The 20144-nt window shown below is 46.1% G+C and overlaps 1 protein-coding gene across 2 annotated transcripts; it reads left to right on the top strand.

The window, feature by feature from the left end:
• Positions 1 to 2814: 2814 nt before the first annotated feature.
• Positions 2815 to 15085, top strand: TXN2 (thioredoxin 2). 2 transcript variants are annotated; one of them, XM_053404802.1, is made up of 4 exons: positions 2815 to 2934; positions 5783 to 6063; positions 8415 to 8538; positions 14375 to 15085. In XM_053404802.1, the coding sequence occupies exons 2-4, from the start codon at positions 5783 to 5785 to the stop codon at positions 14489 to 14491; spliced, it is 522 nt and encodes a 173-aa protein (XP_053260777.1). In that variant the 5' UTR covers positions 2815 to 2934; the 3' UTR covers positions 14492 to 15085. The 2 variants fall into 2 exon arrangements, with proteins under 2 accessions (XP_053260777.1, XP_053260776.1); XM_053404801.1 differs by lacking the exon at positions 2815 to 2934 and adding an exon at positions 3001 to 3068.
• Positions 15086 to 20144: the final 5059 nt, after the last annotated feature.

Raw genomic sequence — 20144 nt, forward strand, 5'->3', positions numbered from 1 at the left:
AATACTTTTCTGGGTCTTTTGCACTTAGGGGCCTCTGGCTAAGTTGGTGCATGTGATGATCATACATCTGTCATACTGGAAGATTTGAATTCCTTATCTAAGAGATAGTGCAGACTCAGTATATACAGCCTTATTCTCTCCCTCTCTGCTTATATTCCTGTAATTACTCCAAATAACCTATTGACAGTATATGTGTTGCCTTTAACTGGTGGTTTTCTTTTAAAATGCTTTAGAAGGGGTCATTTTTCTGTCAACCTTTTCTCTGTGTGTCTTGGGGTGAAAGACAGATACAGTACCAAGAGAAGGGATCGCCTTTGTTCAGTTAAACCTGAGGCCACGCCAGAAAGCTGCAGAAGTTTCTCGCTTGAGAGTGTGCCACTATCAAGCTACCGCCATACCTCTGTGTTTCATTCATCATCCTTAACAAGGTACTCAGATTGGTAGTCAACTAAGCTTGACTCAGAGTAGACTCATTGAAATTAATTGACTTAAAATCATTGTAGAGTTGGAAGGGGCCTCCCAAAGTCATCTAGTCCAACCTACTGCAGTGCAGGTATCACAGCTAAAGAATCCCTGACAGGTGGCCATCCAACCTCTTTTTCAAAATGTCCAATGGAAGTCCATCGCCTTCCAAAGTAGTCTATTCCACTGTCATGTTTATTCATTTCAGTGGGTCTATTGTAATGGGTCTAAGGCTTAGTTGAATACCACCCTCAATCTTCTTCTTCCAGGTTTTGCTGCTGTTTCCTAAGTGTAATCAGTACAGCTGTCTCAACCCAGAACACAGATTCATCATGGCCAAGGCTCAAATTAATACAAATGTGTCAGGGGTTAGGGCTGGAGATTGCAAAAGTATTGCTTCACCAGCCAAAGCCAGAGTTTACCAAAATCAGTGATTTTGCAAGACATTCTTCAGAGAGGATGGGCTTTGCTACTGCTCCACAGAGACTATGGCCTTGCTGTTTGCCAGGCTAGAATACACTTGAGTAGCTCAGCAACCCATTACTCTGCTGTCAGTGCCTAGGTCACATTCAGATTATTTGCACAGAACTTAGTGGTCCTGTGGCAGACTGGGAAAGTCGCAGTTTCTTTTTTATATGTTCATTTTTTCAGAACAGTATTTTTATTAACTTATTTTAAGATATATGTCATGATCAAATGGATCAGCTGTTGTAATGGTGTAGTATATTGCATATAAGTTTTGTACGGTTGTATTGTGATGAACTTTAAAAGAAAAAAAATGTTTTCCAAGCCCAACAACAAAAGTAGTGTCTGTCTTTGTTCAGCTATGGAATGGGGAGGGTGATTCATAAAGCTTGGCATTGGACCTCAGTGTCCGGGCAGAACAATGGGGGTGGAGACGCTCCTTCGGGTATACTGGGCTGAGGCCGTTTAGGGTTTTGAATTGTGCTCGGAAACGTACTGGGAGCCAATGTAGGTCTTTCAGGACTGGTGTTATATGGTCTTGGCAGCCACTCCCAGTCATCAGTCTCGCTGCTGCCTTCTGGATTAGTTGTAGTTTCTAGATCACCTTCAAAGGTAGCCCCATGTAGAGTGCATTGCAGTAGTCCAAGCAGGAGATAACCAGAGCATGCACCACTCTGGCGAGACAGTCCGCGGGCAGGTAGGGTCTCAGTCTGCATACCAGATGGAGCTGGTAGACAGCTGCCCTGGACACAGAACTGACCTGCGCCTCCATGGACAGCTGTGAGTCCAAAATGACTTACAAGCTGCGCACCTGGCCACACAGGGGCACAGTTACCCCATTCAGGAGCAGTGAGTCCACACCTGCCCACCCCGTCCCCCATATAACTTGTTTTGAACCTTCTTCACACCTCCAAATAAACAAGGAATCAAACAAGTAAAGACGTTGCCATGTTTGTTTGTTTTTTAATGCAGTTTTGAATTGTTTTCTATGGGCAAACTTTGTGTAGCAAAAATGGCTACACAGTGAAGCACGAGTGTAGGGAGCGCAGCGCAGGTGTCGCTACGTAGTTTTCACAAATCGACCTAAAACTTTGAACTTCATGGATAACTCTTTTCTCTGAAAAAGCCCTGAAAATCTATAAAAGTTCATGGAGAAACACTGTAGCTCGCCTTTAGCTCTGAGGATACTTTATGCAGTAATGTAATGGTAGGAAAAAAGTCCTCCGTCCTAGCGTCAGCGTGCACTGCCAGAGAGCAGCAGCACAGTACTGGGTTGTATAGGAAGTTTTACTTTCCCACTGAGAATCTGAAACCTTTTGCCAATCTACTGCGAACCACCCCCAAGATCTACAAATAGATTCCGATCAGCCTTCTGCCCTCCCTGCTTTATTCTATTCTAACAAAGCGATCCTCTGATGAAGGGCGGTATAGTACGTAAGCAAATAAGTAAGCAAACAGACAGACAGATAGAGCGTCTGACAATAAACAAAAATTGCAGCTTAACTGATTTAAGCCAAGATAACGGTGCGCTCTTAGGAGAGCCGGGTGGGCGGGGTGTAAATAATAAATTATTATTATTATTAACCCCGAAATGAACAAGTTGGGAACCCGCCTTTCGTACCACCTCCCTGAGCACATCCCGTGTACTCTGACCTTGGCTCCCCGATGCGAGGAGCGAGGCCACAGCGCGACGCAGATTCCTGCTTTCGACTGGCGCTTTTAGCCAATCAAACTCGAGGCTGCGTGAAAATTCCAACTCCCCAGCGTTCGGAGCGGCAGCGTTTTAACCAATAAGCGCGCGGAGGACGCGCTCCTCTGAGGGCCGAACGCGCCCTCCTTAGCCCAACCACGTCCCAGGTTTCTCAACAGCTTCCCTTTCGCCAGCCAATCATCCAGCTAGAATGCATACATTCCTCCCACGACCGCTCCAATCGGCTGGCAGGAGAGTCCGGCCCGTCTGATTCCACAGTGTGGCGGCCGCGAGACACTGTAAAGAGGGGCTGCAAGGTGAGAAGGTGGAAGGGAGAAGGTCGCGGGGGGGGGGTCGTTGACCGCCTGCACAGCAGATGGGGGCCTGTGCCTGTTTACTGACGAGTAACACTTTCTCCGCTGGACCGGAGCTAGTGGAGGAAATGGAGGAGGTCAAGTGAAACGTGAATTACTTATATTATTATCCCGCCTCCATCAAAGAGCCCAGGATGGAAATTAGTTAAGCGGCACTAATAAGCTGGGTTTCATTTCAACCAGTTTGTAGATCAGACGAGATTGCTTCTGAACATGTGCAGAGTGCGCTTTTCTCACCCTTCCGTAACCGCAGCCTCTGGTTGAGGCCGGCAGAGGAGGTTTCTCAGATCACGAGTCTTGAGGCCATGGGTTAGATTCAGAGCTTCAGTTCTTCCTGTTCTAGAAATGAAAATAAGAAGAGCTGTGGAATGGAAGCACCCTTGCCAGCTCAGTTTAAGAAAAACGCCTGTCTCCTTCCCGATTACCAAATGCACAGGAGTGTAAGGGATGGAACTTTTCTCATAACTTTTCTGCCCTGTCAAATTGTTCTTTATTTTTCCCCCCTTTGGCATATAGGTGCCAAAGTTAAAGGTGGGGGGAGCTGGCAAACTTGGTTAGGAATTAAGCTGACTGGAGAGTAACCAGGGTAGGACAGAAGGTTAGAAATATATATCCTCCTGTTATATTTCAATGCATTTAGGGCAGTTAAATATCAACTGCATGTCAATAATGAGTTTGACCAAACTGCGGGAGGCAGTGGAAGACAGGAGTGCCTGCCGTGCTCTGGTTCATGGGGTCACGAAGAGTCGGACACGACTAAATGACTAAACAACAACAAATGTTTGCCTAATGCTGGGTTTTAATATTGTATTTGAATAATGCAACATTGCCTGCCTTTACTTAAGAACATATCTTTTTAATAATCTGCACTAAATTTTGCAAACTTTAGTGTTTTGAAAGTTAAAATGTTTTATAAAAGAGTGGTTTGTTACAGAAAACATCCTTTCTTGCATGTAAATGTGTTTTAGGAAAACACATTTTGAAGCAGATGCAATCAAAATTTGTTTCAAGGTGGGTGGGTGGTGCTAGGCCAAACCAACCAACCAACCAACCAAAGAGGCAAACCTCATAAAGTGCTAAAGAAAACATATTTATTTGCAAATGCACTCCAATTGTAAGAAAAAAACAACAGTGCTTGTGTTCTGCTTATATTTTGAGGCAGTAAATAAAATAACAAATTTCCCATAGAATCCTTTATGAGTATTTTGGAAGGGACCTCATATGTCATTTAGTCCAGCCTGTTGATGCAAGAAATTTGGTAGCTTAGTGCTGTTGTTTATCTGAGATTGGTGAAAATGCCCTCCTTCTCTTCTGCATGCTACTAGCCCCTATGGAAGTGTCTTGCTGCTGTGGGGATAATAATCTTACATGACTGTTGTGAAGCTTGCTGAGGTAATGAGTAATAGAATTATAGAGTTGGAAGGGACTGTGAGGGTCATCTACTCCAGCCCCCTGGTATGCAGGAATCTTTCCCCCAATGTGGGGCTCAAACCCACAACCTTGAGATTAAGAGTCTTATGCTATACTGACTGAGCTTTCCCAGAATAAATGTCAAGTGTTTTGAACACTCAGAAGAGCTAAGTGTGACTAGCTCTACTACAGTAGTTTGTACCATAGTTGGTGCATATAAGTGTTAGTAGAGCAGCCGGATTGTGGTTGTCAGGTAATGAATTTTAAGCATAACCAAAAAATGAAGTTGGGCAGGTTGCTTTCTACCTATCACACAATCAGTTGTGCCTCACAGGTTGTTAGGATCAGAATGGTAAAGCATTTTCCCACACTGAGAAACCCAGCCGAAATCACAGTGGTAATAGTGTGCTACAGAAAGGAAGATGTTGATGTTCCAATATGATAATTGGGCCCACGTTGGCCACCAGAGGACATTGCTTGCAGATAAGAACTATTCAGTAAAAAGACTGGTACCCACCAGCTTGGACTAGGCTAGAATTATAGAACTGGAGTAGCCAGGAGCAACCAAAAAGGAAGTTTTAAAAGTGTGATTTGACTGAGGAGTATCAATGATGGCTGGTACACACTGGGACTGGTAGAATGGAAGGAAGGGAGCCCAGAGCCAATGACAGACAGAGCCAACTACTTTTTGGCCCACTCCTCCTACCTGCTGCATTCTACAAGGACTGAGACCAAGGAGGAGGAAGGTGACAGCCAGTACCACTCCCTGGACGGGTTGTAAGCAGGAAGAAAGTTGGCTGAGGGCATACTGAGATTTGCCCTAATGGACCAGCCTGCACTGGGAGGAGCTACCCCCTGGTTTGAAAGACTGCATATTTGTCCAGAGAGTTAAAGGGCGATGTTTTCTTTCATTCATCATAATTTCCGTATGCCCTTCATGCTGACATGTGATCTGACAGTGCTTAAGTGAGACTGAGCTGAAGGGTAAAGATAGTAGATAAGATTGTAACCCAAAAGGTAGTTCAGGTTAAATGGTGAGCCTGCAGGTAGGGCCTGCCCTTTTCACTCTTCATCAGCCCAACACTTTGATGTGTGTGCTGTATGTGCAGTAAATATGATTGGTGTATCTGAAATTCTGGAGGGCATGGATAAGGTGAAAGATTGGGAACCTAGGAGGCAGGAGTATGGGCAACAGTGGAGACTAGATAAGGGCATGAATGGGGATCCTTGGAATTGACTGGAAAGGGAAGGAAGCAGTGAAATAACAGCTAGGTCTGCGGGGTCTTGGTGGTGGGAATACACCAGCAGAGTTCAGGAAGCTGCAAGTGCCCCCACTGTTGACTTTCCCCCAACTGTGTTGCTTTTGTTTTTCATTTTGCAGATGGCCCAAAAGCTCCTCCTCAGGCCATTCCTCTCCATCCCTGCCAAGCAGCTCTCTGGACCCCTCCGTTCACAGCCACCTTTGCTTCTCTGCCGGGTTTCGGCTGCGCCCTGCAATCTCACCTGGCGCCTGCCCATCCCCTTCACTACTGTGCCTGCAACTACTAGGACATTTTCTACTACTTTGGTCTTCAGGCACACCTTTAACATCCAGGATGGGGATGACTTCCAAGACAGAGTTCTGAAGAGTGAGAAGCCGGTGGTGATTGATTTCCATGCCCAGTGAGTGCAGAGGGTTTTGTTTCTCCTTGGCTTAAAGTTGTCGGCATCAGTTCCTGCCTGATCACTAGTTCATGTGTGTATTAGACCACAATGTGCACAAATGTGCATGTGTGTTCATGTGTGTATGTGTGTGTTCATGTGTGTATTAGACCACAAAGTGCACAATGTGCACCTTGGATAAATGGTGTGGATGGTCCAGTCCTCTGAGTCCCCTTCTAGCTATGAAGTGCTTGTAGGGTGATAGTGACATGCAACATGTCCACTAATAGTAATTTGGCATCTTCCCTGTTCTGTTACTTGAATTATGTTAATTATATGCAACCAAAATATGCAGCTGCTGGGTTGCATCTCCCTGTTCGTTTGTTACAAGTCAATAGCAAAAGCTGGAAGTTTTTTATTTTATGCATTTATTGTGTAGGTGGTGGCTGTTTGCAATATAGCTAGAGCTATTCCCTAGCAATAAAGAGAGACTGCAAACATCTTTGTAGCTACGTGACCTTTTGGATCAAAACAGTCTTAAAAATTAACTTGGTTGAACTGTGTCAAGAGTCTGCCTGCAGCTCTCAAATGCTATTGGAGTTTTTGTTTTGCTAGACACTTTCCATGTCAGATCTGGGGGGAGAGGAAGGAGACGAGAACCACTGTGGGGGTGGCTGCTTAGCGACCACGGAAGCAGTGGGAGCTAGCTGACTTCCTCAGTACCTTCATTCCAAATATGCCAGCTCAAAAGCAGTTAGTCCCAGACAGCCCTAAAGGGACGAAGGTAGGTGTGGCATGGAATAGCTTGGTCGAGGTGTCATCGCATCAAGGATTAGGAGGGTTTTTTTTCTCCCTCCCCCCCCCCAATCCCATGCTCTTCTTTTTGAAAGGGCAAAATATTTTTTTTAAATTGATTTCAACAAAACCAAGCAAAACAATGCATGCTTACATTTCTTTATAACCCAAATGGCGCAAAGGCATCCATTCACTATCGTACTTCTGACTCAGTACAAAATTTGTTGCGGTATGTTTTGCAAGGGACCTTGATACATGAAGTCTCTTCTGCTCAGGTGCAAAACTGGTGTAGGAAAAAATGGCACCTGTGAAAACTGTCCTGTATGGTGATAACTCACAGGTCTATTATGCCAAAGGTACGGTGCTTGAGAACTAGCTGTGGGATCCTAAATGAGTGTACTCTGGGCCAAGCAGATAGTTGCTGTGTGATCCTCACATGTAGTGGTATATCTGGGGCTTTTTTACGGCTCTGACTTCTGTATGCATAAGGAAAGGGTTCCAAGATGTTTTCCAAACACCTCTGTGTGAGAGCCTGGGTTCAGTTAGGTGATGTGCTACAATTTTTATGTGCTCCCGTTCTTAGGAAACAGCCTAGTGTTAAATCAATCTACCCTGAGCATGTGATAGGCTATAGTTTGACACATTACAGCAGCCTCCCCCAACCTGGTGACCGGCAAATATTACTGGACTACATCTCCCATCATCCACAACCAGCGCAGCCAAGGTCAGGGCTGATGGGGCTTGTAGTTCAAAACATCTGGAGGGCACCAGGTTACAGAAAGCTGCATTGTGGAGCTCATGCCTTAATCAGAATGATCACATGGCAACTTCAGTGTGCAAACTCACTCTTGTTTAACCCTTAGGGCTCTCTCTGGCAGATGTTAGACCACTTTGTAAAGGGAATATAAGACCACCTGTATTGGCTAGAATGTATACAGTGGTACCTCTGGTTATGAACTTAATTAGATCCGGAGGTCCATTCTTAACCTGAAACCGTTCTTAACCTGAGGTACCACTTTAGCTAATGGGGCCTCCTGCTGCCACTGTGCCGCCGCCACGCGATTTCTATTCTCATCCTGAAGCAAAGTTCTTAACCCAAGGTACTAGTTCCGGGTTAGCAGAGTCTGCAACCCAAAGTGTTTGTAACCCGAGGTGTTTGTAACCCAAGGTACCACTGTAATGGGTTTTTAAAGGGCTCAGTGAAAATGGGGTTCTCCTGCTTTCTGTCCCACATTCACCCTATGGCACAAAACAGCATGAAAGTGGCTCAAACGTACTTTTGAGTGTCCCTTGCAGGAAAACACCCCAAGCTGTCTGTAAAGTGCTCCTTGTAGCTCGGGGCTTTGAATTGTTAAAACTGCTGTAAAGTTGCCCAGCACATGCATGCTGTTCTTTAATTTAATCAATATCAGGCTTGATATTTAAAGTTAAGAGGGTTTCTCCTGCAGCTATTAAAGGCAAGCTCACCCCAGAAAATAGGGGAGGAGTTCAGAGTGTTTTGAAAAGCTTCACCACCTTTTTCCTGCTGCCTTTGCTTTTCCCTCACTGAACTCTTAATTTCTTTTCTCTCCTTGGAGGTGGTGCGGTCCCTGCAAGATCTTGGGCCCCAGGCTAGAAAAGATCGTGGCCAAACAGAAGGGGAAGGTGTTGATGGCAAAAGTAGACATTGACGACCACACAGACTTAGCCATTGAATACGAGGTAAGTGCTCATAAACCTCCTAAGAAATATACAGAATATGAGTTGCATAGAACAACTTGGTTTGCTCTTCATTTGTTCTGATTGGGAACCTAGGAGGAGCTGCCTTTTCTAACCTGGGGTCCTCTAGATGTTTTGGACTACAACTCCCATCAGCCCCAGCCAGCACAGTTGTCCAAAACATCTGGAGAGCTCCAGGCTGGGAAAGGATGCTCCATGGGACTCATGGTCTTGACTGAGATAAACCAGAGAGTGGTGACAGAAGATGGATTTATTCAATAAATTAATAGGGGAGCTGTGGCAGAAGAGAGATGAAGGTCCGGTGGTGCAAGAAGGCTTTGTTTGTGGACAGAGAACCCCTGGGTGATGATAGAAGAGACCCTGGAGCAGCCAACTCAAGTCTTGATGGTCACTGTATGGGAAGAGTAGTTGCATTATGGAGGATGCCAAGAGGCAGTCAGGCATCAGATGGCTTAGAACCAGGCTAGCCCCCTGGACATTGGACTCCAACTCCCAACAGCCCCAGGAAGCATGGCCAGTGATTGGGATGATGGGAGTTGGAGTCTTAATAACATCTGGAAGGCAGCACATCAGCTACCCCTGGCTTTAGAAGGTGGCAGGACTACAGAGAGTCAAGAACAGCATTTGTAACCAAGGTGATCATAAGCAGATATGCTCATTCCCTGCAAAAGAAAGCCATATTTCCAAGACCCATTTCCAGATAACAGTAAGCCTAGAATTTATTTCTTCATACAAGTTGGGATTGCTCAATCCGTAGAGCATGAGACTCTTAATCTCAGGGTTGTGGGTTTGCTTGTTGAGCAAAAGATTTCTTCCTTGTAGGGGGTTGCACCATTGTGGAGGGTAGAAGACCCTTGTAGTCCCTTCCAACTCTACAACTCTGTTATTCTTAACTCCCCCCCCCTTTTTTTTAGTTGGTTTGTTCTTTTTTTAACAGAATCCTTTCTGTATCAGCTACCAGATTCAATATGCAGAGCTTTACAGAAGGCTGGTCCTTTCCTCTGATGCTTAGGACACAAGAAGAGTTTTGTCTGATACTTAAATTTAGAAGGGTAGAGGGGCAGTGGAAATTGGTGGTGGAAACTTTAAAAACAAGAAAAGCTATGCTTGGCCCTCCCTCTACATTCTCACTTAAAGGCAAGACCATAGCTTAGTGAAAGAGTGTACGCTTTTCAGGAATAAAGCCCCATATTGTATCTCTGATTAAAAGCGTTCCAGTTAATAGGCGCTGAGGCACCTAAGATCCTGGAAAGCTACTACTAGCTGAAGTAATCAATGCTGGGCTAGAAGTCCAGCAACCTGGTGCTTTGTATAAGACGTCTTCATGTGTCAAAATGATTTTTGCTTCTTTTTAGTATGTGGCCTTAAGATCCTAAACAATTTTCTACTCTGCTGGGCTTTTTGAGTCCTGCAGATTCCATGCAAATGGGCAGTAAATCTCCCGCTCCTATCAGTCTTCCCTCCCTCGCTCTTGTTTACAAGACAGCGGCCCACCATCTCAGCCTGAAAATTTCACAACAACTTTTCTGCTGCGGCAGATTCTTTGGAAGGGAGAGGGAGGGAGGGACCCCCTCTGTGAGCCTTGGAATGCCTGTACATTCCTTCGCGCAGGCCCTGACCTGCCCTGGGCTCCGGAACTGTCCCAATGGAGCATCCATCCATGAAGTATTTTCCTGCTGCGAAAAAATTTCACAGGGATTCTTCCCAGAAGGGATTCAGCTCTGACCAGAGCTTCCTTCTCCTGATTCCCAAATAGGGAAGGCATTTGGACACCCTGGGCCAAAGTCCTGGTGCTGCTGCTGCTGCATCTTCTTCAACGCTTGCTAGGCAATCTCCTGCTGACCTAGTTTATTGCCTGGGACAAATTCCTCATTTGTTAAACGGATGGGCCGGCCCTGCCCATGTCTCTTCCTCTTGCTTAGTTGGTCCTTTCTCCCTCTTTCAGGCCAGGGGCCCCTCCTTGCTATGCAACTTCTCCCAGAGAGGCAGGAAGAGGGGCCTGTCTCAGCCTGCCGCCACCTTGCCTTGAACTCTTTCAGTTTCCCCACCGCCTCTTAACTTTGGCTTGCTGCCACCATCCCTTGTTATGTTCCAGTTGAGTCAATAGTGTTCCAGTGATGACCCTTCTCTTCGCACAGCCGCTGGGTGATTTACAGATGGTGCTGTGAGTGGAATGAACAAAGAGAACTTCTGGTCTCCTTGGCCCAGAGTCCTGATGTCCCACCTCAACAATGTGACCTGTAACCAATCATTATTTTATATGCTGCCTTTCAGGTGGACCCAACGAAAGCTGTTTGAATAAACCTATTACGGCGAGAAGCACTGATTATAAAATTAAAACCTAAAAGGCAGCTATTTGGCACGAAGAAGCTATTTCTGTTTCTTCTCCCCTTCCCTCAAGGAAATATGCTCCTTCAGAAGCCCCTCTAGTGGCATTTGGGGGAAGAAGTGGAACAAACCCACCCCTTGCGGGGTATGGGGTGAGCTGGAAAGTGGGTCAGCTGCTGCTCGTTTAAAGACATTGCCTAAAATTCTTAAAATAGCAAACACTTACGAGCCGTGAACCAAAAAGCATAGGAAGATAGGAAGCTACCTTGTATCAAGTTAGACTTTTGTGAAGGTTGTCTACTAAACTGGCTGGCAGTAACTCACTAGGATTTCAGGCAGAGGACATTCCCAGCCCTACCTTGAAATCTGGGCTTCGAACTTTTGTAGGTAGATGCTCATGTACACACACACACACAAAGTCTTCTTGCACTGCCAAGCATATAATTAGAAAGGTCATACATAATACTCAAAACCTCCTGCCTAATATCTTCTTATGACCTTCATTCAGTTTCAAACCCTAATCACAGCTTTCTAAGGAGTCTTTGCCAGTTTTCAAACAATGGAGGGCATTAGCTGCCTGTCCTTTACTTAACATATATTTTTCACATGTCAGGAATTAAATTCAGATTTTGAGTCTGTCTTGGTATGGATGGGGAACGATTAAATGTTCCACACCCTATTGATTTATGCCTAGCATAGAAAAAGCCCTTGTAGTGTTAAACTGTGGACGGGAAGAGTGACTCAGCAGTTAACATTCTTTGCATTCTACCCAGGAGACCTTGCTCTGCCCCAGACTTCCTGTGTAACTTAGGGCAAGCCATTTTTATATACAGCTTGTTCCCTGCTTTGTGGCTGTAGTTTTGAGCATGGGGAGAATAGGGTACCGGATCCTCACTCTATAAAGTGCTTTTATTGCTTATTTGCATCCCGCATGTCCCCACAAGTAAAGCATCTGGCTCTTTCTAAAAATGAAGAAAAGAGGAGCTTTCTGGGAGTGTTTTGAGGGCCCAGGAATTTTTATAGTTGTCCCCTAGAGGGCACTAAAGAACATCAAGTAACCATAATCTATAATCTGTTGCATGTTGAGCCTTCATTAGGTTTTTCTTTTAAAAAGCACACACACACACATATCCTGGAGTAACCATAGGATGTGGCACTCTTAAGGAGCTGAAGTGCATTGGCCAGCAGAGGGGAAAGGGTGGGGCCCAGCTGAAACAGGCCTTCTGAGTCCAGAGCGTTGGTGGAAAAGAGAAGCCAGATCTCCCAGGGCTTTCCATTGGGGAGGCTTTGCGTGTGGCAAATTGCTGATGGCTGCAAGACACAGCGCAGCTGGGAGCCTGTTTGATGAGAAAGCACATTCCAGGGATGGACAGCAGGCAAGATAAGGATAGGACACGACCCAGTGGCTGAGCTGTCTGCAGATAAGGGCGCCAGAGGAGAGCTGTGGAATATGTCAGCCCCTTCTGAAATATTTACAAATTCCTCTCTTGTCAGTCTCTGGACTACTTTAATGGGCTTGCTCACATGTGGGAGGGGGGAGACATAGCCTGCGGTTTTAAAGCACTGGGCCCTGCAGTACTCAGTTAGCAAGCCCCTGCAGATCCTCTTCCTGTTGTTGCCTGATCCCTGGCTGTCCTCTCAATCCTTAGTCAAAATTGGGCAGTAAGAAGCTGATAGATCAATAAGCCAACTTGCAGGAGGGGGAGGGGTGTAGCATGACTCCAGAAACTTGAGCTACATTCATACCATACATTTAGAGTGCTACAATACCACTTTAAACAGTCCCTGCTTCCCCCATGGAATTCTGGGAGCTGTGGTTTGCTAAGGGTTCTGAGAGTTGTTAAGAGACCCTGTATTCCTTTTACGGAGCTACAATTCCTAGAGTGGATTAACAGTCAAGCCCTCTTCCCAGGGAACTCTGGGAGAAGAATAGGAGACCTCCTATAACCTCTCACCACCTTTAACAAACGGCAGCTCCCATAATTATTTGTGGGGAAGCCATGACTGTTTAAAGTAGTATCATGGTGCTTTAAATGTATGGTACAAATGTGGCCTTCTGGTATTCTGCTTCATCACTATTAGAATAAATATACTGGTGGCTTGGGCTATGTGTATTCAGTAGTTGTGCTCTATGCTTTGAAATTTGAAGGCATCAGTCTGTGTTTAAAGCAGAGTTTGGAGACACCCCCCCACCAGATGTTGAACTGCAGCTCCCATCATTGTCCCTGCCCATTGACCATGCTTCCTGGGACTGATGGAGAGTCCCACAACATCTGGAGGGCCATGAGTTCCCCCAGCCCTGATATAAAGCTTGTTAGTTACTTTGGATGCAAATTCATGTTTGAAACCGCTTAGCGAATCTCTGGCCAACCCTTTGAAGGCAGAGGGGTGGGATTCCAGAGGACAGAGCTTCAGTGCCCTCCTTGTGACAGGCAGAAATGATTGTACAAAATAAGCAGATGCAGAGCCTCCTCTATCTAAAGCACACACACACATACCCTGGATGTTGTAAGTCTGTCATATTCACTCTTCAACCACTTTGACACCGCAAAGAGGGACACATCCATTTTTCTCTCCGCTTCTGTTTGGGCACAGTTAAAACCACATTTAGGGATAAGAAGTCAGGCAATGACATCTGCAGAACTGGAGGATTGCTATATGTGAATTTGATGTCTGTTGCGGGCTAGAAATAGATGATCAGGAGCCAAGGAGGAGCTGCTTAAAAGCTTCCTGTCTGGAAAGCTATAACCATAAACCCTCCAGCAGTACTATAAGTTCTGTGTAGCTATAAACCTGTGCAACTGGGCAGGGAGTGGGGGGAAGTAACACTTTCTTACCACATGGTCATAGGTGACAGTCAGATGCCGTGCCTCTGCACAGCTACACAAACTGCATGGTGAGCTTTTAAGCAGCTGCAGAGTGCATCCTGGTCAGCTCTTCCTCTACCAGAGAGCCTGCTTTTCAGAAAACTGGCAGTGCAGCTTCACACTGGGGCAGTCTCCTCCTTCCCTCTAGTCCAGAAATGGGGGAAACTGTGCCCCCCTCCAGATGTTGTTGGACTACAACTCCCATCTTCCCCTGACCTTTGCCTCAGACCATGCTTGCTGGGCCTGATGGGAGCTGTAGTCCAGTCATATCTGGAGGGCTATAGGTTAGCCATCCCTGCCTTACTCTGTTTTCCAAGCAGGAAAGTGCATTTGTTATCATGCAGAGTACCAGCAGAAACTTCCTTTCTGCCAAATGCAAACTCCATGCTGGAGCTGTACGCCTTTGACAGTCATCTTTCTAAAACTAAAACAACCCCCACCCCACCCCAAATCCAAGTGATCCTGTTCAATTTCTTAGGAGCTCTCCAATATGAGGAAACATTAATCATTCACCTTTTTTACAACGTCCTACCTTTGTTTCAATGTTTGCTTTGACTTCTACAATGATGTTCACAGGTCAGTGGAGCACAGCTATTATTCTATCTTTCCTTCTTTGTTCCTAGGTTTCAGCAGTGCCCACAGTCCTGGCTATGAAGAACGGCGATGTGGTGGATAAGTTTGTAGGGATAAAAGATGAGGATCAGCTGGAAGCCTTCCTCAAGAAACTTATGGGACCTTGAGCAACCCAGGACAAGTGTGTGAATATGCCCCAGGACTCTTTCCCCTTTTTGTTTTTAAGCCTAGTTCCTTGGGAGGAGATGAGGGACAGTGGAACTGCCTTGGAGCAGTTGGGCTAGTGTCTGGTTTTGGGAGGGAACAAGCTGCACCATTCTAGCTCAGCTGGGGACAAACAGCCATGGTTCTGAGCTTGATGGGAAGGCTGGTTACTCCGTGGGAGAAGAGGAATAGAGCCTGCTGCCTGCCAGCAAATAGCCATGGCAAGAAATGGAAGACTCCCAACAAAGACAGGGGAGAAGCTTCCCTCATCCTGCTCCAGTCCAGATCCTGTACAATTAACAGCTGCTGCCCATGAGAGATGGTGGCAGACTTTCTTAGAAAAACCAGTTCCCCTGCTACCTCTCTCCAGTCTGTGTTCTTTCCCACCCTCTCTGTCCAGGGGTACTTTTTAATCATGCGGCTCTCTTTGGCCACTGCTGCAACACACACCCCTCCCTGTGCGCTGCTGTTCATAAACCAAATGAAGAGAAACATTGTTTGGAATCTTCTCTCCCCCCCCCTTTTTTGTAGATCTGTAATAAAGACAGCTTTAGTAATTGCTCCGTTCCCTTTTTTGTAGATAATTCTTCATGAGCTGAGAGAGAAGGTTCTTCCCTTCTGCAGGAAAGCTGAAGCCCTTCCACTTGGCTTGGGTGGTTGTGGGTTTGAGCAGGGGAGTGTTGGCAAGGAGGGTCTTGGGATCACCCATCCTTCACCAAACTAGAAGATACTTAGGTAGCCTGTTGCAGTGATGCCAGTCTTCATGGCAAAAGTAGTGCAGGGATGGGGAGTCTGATCAGCCTGAACCAGCAAGATGAAGCAAGCTGGTTTCCCCCTGCTCCAGAGGGTAGGACTTGAACCAATGGCTTCAAGTTACAAGAAAAGAGATTCCGACTAAATGCCAGAAGAACTTTCTGACAGTAAGAGCTTTTTGACAGTGGAATGGTCTCCCTAGGGAGGTGGTGAACTCTCCTTCCTTGGAGGTTTTTAAGCAGAGGTTGGGTGGCCATCTGTCATGGATGCTTTAGTTGAGATTCCTTCATTGCAGGGGGTTGGACTAGATGACCCTTGGGGTCCCTTCCAGTTCTACGATTCTATGAACATCTGGAGGTCCACATGTTCTCCACCACTACTTTAATGACATTTTCCCATCTGTTTCTTGAGATGGCCCATTCCACCATCATGAACAGAGGCCAGCCCTGAAGTTTTTCAGTGATGAACATGAAATGCTTTCTTTGCAGATCATCTTTGAAATCTTCAGGAAGGGGGTGGTGCATTGGCAAACAATATAACCACAGCTGGGAACATGGGTGCCAAATTCATAGAAAATAAAAACACTGGTGACTATTTTCTAAGGTCAAGCAGTCTCTGTTTCTGTTGAGTATGGCCCTAGAGGTTAAGCAGTCAAAATGTGGGAGCTGGCAGTAGTTGGGATTTCTCAGCGCCTTGGGCTGCTACATACTTCCTGTTAAACAGGGATGCTAATCCTTGCCAGAGGCAGAGAGCGTGATGGATAGGAATACTTCTTCCTTAAAACATGCAAATGGCTGATATGGGAGAGATAGGATGCTGAGCTAGCTACTTGTCAATATGTCCCAGAGAAAGCTATTAAATTTCTTTTTGCTGCATAGCAAAAATTATTTTGTTCACTGGTGGACCACTGCACCAGTTGGGCCTCTAAGACATGGTTTTATAGAATGCCAAACCTGTGTTGAAAACACCTGCAAACCTGGGAAGGGCTGAGCTTTTAGATCTAGCCGCCCATTGCTATTAGGGCTTCTTGGAACTCAGTTTGACGTAACAGCCTGCTGCTGAGCAAAGGTTTCAAAAGAAGCACAGCTAAAAGAAGAGTCTGGTTTTCCTTTTTGCCTTATGGTTCTACCCTCAGCTATTTGAAAAGGAATCATATTTCAAGCCATAATCTTATTGGAGGAAATGTTACACAGCAGAGTGAATAATTCATACTTTTAGGCTGGAACTACTCTAACCTTTAGATCATAGTGGCTGTTTTTTAAAAATTTGTTTTCACCCGTGATTTAATGTAAATCCTCCCAGCTTCTCCCCTTCTGCTCTTCCCTTAGAAGTGTCTTGTTTTCAACCACACGGGTGGCTGCCTGCTTCCTTCATGTGGCCAGCCTCTTCACCTGCCACACCCATCCTTTTTCTCTTTGGATGAGGAAGTAGCTTTGACCCTGGAAAACCATATATGAAAGGCTCGTTACCACTCACTGCTATCTTCATAGATGCTTCTGTTGCAGACACATGTAGATTTTTTATGAAGCTGATATTTTTTTGTCCTTGGTTTTTGCACATAACACTTTCTTGGCTCTTAGTATGGTCCTCTTCTCTCTGTGTACAGAGTCAAGATCTGAAGGGGTTTGTTGGAGAGGAGGGAGTTTTGCCCACTTCCTTACAGCACAAGGCAATCAGAAAGAGTTTAAAGGAGTTCTCTTTCTTTGAGACAGACCTAAATGCCCAGGCAGCAATGTTCCTGCCAGCATCCTCAAGGAGGCTGCCCAGCCAGCTTCAGGAAATGGTGCCAGGAAGAGGGAGGAGGCCGGACTCTTAATTTTGTCCTTGACTGTTGCTATAGAGGTTTTGCTACAGGGATCAAATTTTTTAGATGAAACTATAAACAAAATGTTAGGTATTCATTATTAAGGATTCTTTGGAACGGTTTGAAAGGGCATGGGCTTGTATCAAGAACAGTGCTAAATAACTGTCCTGTCAGCACAAGGATTTACACTTGTGCAAATCAGCTCCCCCCACCCTCCTTCCCTTTGCTTGCCTCATAAATCTGTTCTGGGGGATCTCCCAACCCTGTGGAGCAGATTTGCGAAGGGGGCTAGACAGATATCTAAAGGGCTGTCGCATGGAATATGGAGCAAGCTTGTTTCCCCCTGCTCTGGAGGGTAGGACTTGAACCAATGGAATCAAATTACAAGAAAGGAGATTCCGACTAAACGTCAGGAAGAACTTTCTGACAACAAGAGCTGTTTGACAGTGGAAGGAACTCCCACACTAGGTGATGAACTCTCCTTCCTTGGAGCAGAGGTTCGATGGCCATCTGTCATGGATGCTTTTAGTTGAGATTCCTGCATTGCAGGGGTTTGTACTAGATGACCCTTGGCATCCCTTCCAACTCTACAATTCAGTGAGTCTATGTGCAGGGGGAGGAGGAACGTCCCATTGCACAAGTGTAAATCCTTGTGCAGATGGGACAATTACTTACGGCTGCATGGAATGCAAGCCATGGTGTCTTGCCTCCATAAGAGTTTTCCCTCCAATGTCCACCTAACTACAATGCTCTCTCTTGTTGCAAAACACTGAAAGCCTAAGTAGGGTCTTGTCTTATTTCTGATTTAGGGTTGTCGATCGGTAACCTGGAGGTGATATCTGGAGAAAGTGAACAGTCGTTCTTCCTCTCTCATAGTGCGTCCAGTGATGCTGCATGGTAGGACAAGATCAAAGAGGGGTGCTTTGTCAACACAGGGCATAGTTAAAGGATGGGACTTGCTACCCAGTGGAGGCTGGTCCTTTTGAGTACTGGCCCAGCAGCCTCTGTCTGCCCTCACCTCCATCTGCCAGTCCAGACTGCGACCTTAGCTGCCAGCTTCCTCCTCTTTAGTCTCAGTATTACCTCCTGCAGAACTGAGCAGGGAGAAGGATGGGGACAAAAGCAGAATTAGAGTTTGCTTTGGTTCTGTCCACCTTTGACCTCCCTGCTATCTGCTACACCAGTCTCAAGGGACACTTGCCACTACTGTTGTTGCCATAAGTTGTGATGCTGGCATTTGGATAAAGTATGCTGGCTACCAACTTAAAGCAAAGGGGAATACGCAAATTCATGGAGCATAAAGGTTACTAGTCTTGACTACATAGTACTTCCAGGATCAGAGACATTGTTCTTCTGAATACCAGGTGTTGGCCAATATGAACAGGAAAGGTCCTGAACTCATATCCTGCTTGTGGGATTCCCAAAGGCATCCAGTTGGCCACTTCTGGAAGCAGGCTATTGGATCAGATTGGCTGTTGGTTTGATCTAGCAGGGCTTGTGCGTCTTCAATGGATCTAAATAAGGCTGCCTCCATGATTCATGGGACCTGATGCTCTTTCATGTCTCAGATTTGAAGAGTCTTCATCACAGCTTGAAACTGTTCTCTGTGACAATGAGGGATAGAAGCTTAGCTTCTCGAGACTTAATTCCAGCCCCGGGTGCCAAATTCCATGCTTGCGCTATGCATAGTTGGAGCAGGCACATTTCCTGCCTGTAGCAAAGGGAGGCATTGTCAGCGACGTGCAGGAAAAGTCTGGGAGGGGGAGCAGGCCTGGTATGTTTTCTACAGTGGTTAACTTCAGTGCCCTGCCATAAACACAGAACAGGAAAAAACAGCTGCAGGCACTGTGACTTTGCATTGTGTATTTAAGAGCCTGCATAAATTGGCTATTTTATCGCTTCCTTCCAAGGCTCTGGGGCCTGGGTGGTATCGTGTACAACAAGCTGGAGATTTACTGGCAACCCCTAATATGTGCATCACTTTGTGACAGTCACAATTGCTGATTCTTTCTAATACAAAGTTGGGGGGGGGCGCCTGTGAGTATTTCAGCGAAGAAAGAGAGCGACATGCATCTCCTCCCTCTCCAAATCACTAGCAGCTTTTAAAATGGCCTAAAATCTCTTGAGGCTTTGGATGCTTTTTGTGTTATGAATTGAAAATGTCAGAGAAGCAGAAGGGCAAAGATGCTGCTGTTATGCAGCCAGCCCTGACTTAATTGCCTCTCCCTTTTTGCCTCTGCAGAAGGGAATTGCTGTGGGCCCTAGCTGATCACTACTAGCAAGAGAAGGGCGCTTGCCTGCTCTTTGGCCTTCACATGTGCCACCCTTTTGTCAAATTCAGTTTTTTCAGAGCTATATACATTGAAACAATTAACAACACACACACACAAATGCCCAGGTGATTAAGAATGCCTGGCTGGTACCTAAAAACTTGTAAAATTGTTGCCAGGTGCAGCCTCTTGGGGAACTCAAGAGGGGCCACCACTGAAAAGGCCTTTGTAGTCATGCTGCACTGGTGGGAAGGAAAGCACTTAAAGCAGCATTTCGGCAGAAGTTCTCATGACATGCCGTGCATCTAAAGCACATGGCTCCCCCACAAAGAATCATGGAAACTGTTGCTTGCTAAGGGTGCCGAGAATTATAGCTTTGTGGGGGGGGGGGGGGAACTGTGTGCGACCCTGCAATGGACCTCAGGCTTCCATGGCACAGGGAGGGTGGGCGACTCGTGGGGCTGGATGTGCACGGATAAACAAATACCTGTGTGCATGCCTAAGGCCTCAGGTTTCTGGAAACCGGGGGTGGGCGGGGGGGAGTCTTAAATGAGAGGCAGGAGACAGCAACACACTGTGCAAATACATCCCGGGAAACTGCCTGCTGGTTGGGATGGAAAACACAGGGGTAAGTCTGTTTCTCGAGATGTCCTGTTCTCCCTCCGCCCCCTTTTAGTTGCAGTGCTGCTTCTCTGTCCAGCTTAGCTTAAGACACGTCATCACCCCCCTCTAATAGCCATCTCAGGTGACCAGTGCAGACAGGCCCAGAGCCAAAGAGGTCCTCTGAGA

The sequence above is a fragment of the Podarcis raffonei genome, chromosome 10 (genome assembly GCF_027172205.1).
Source record: "Podarcis raffonei isolate rPodRaf1 chromosome 10, rPodRaf1.pri, whole genome shotgun sequence".
In the NCBI taxonomy this organism is placed as follows: Eukaryota; Metazoa; Chordata; class Lepidosauria; order Squamata; family Lacertidae; genus Podarcis; species Podarcis raffonei.

Excerpts from the sequence above, each read along its gene's own strand:
- TXN2 (XM_053404801.1), top strand. Across the intron at positions 6,064-8,414 it reads GTGATTGATTTCCATGCCCA|GTGGTGCGGTCCCTGCAAGA; the intron begins GTGAGTGCAGAG and ends CTCTCCTTGGAG. Across the intron at positions 8,539-14,374 it reads ACTTAGCCATTGAATACGAG|GTTTCAGCAGTGCCCACAGT; the intron begins GTAAGTGCTCAT and ends CTTTGTTCCTAG.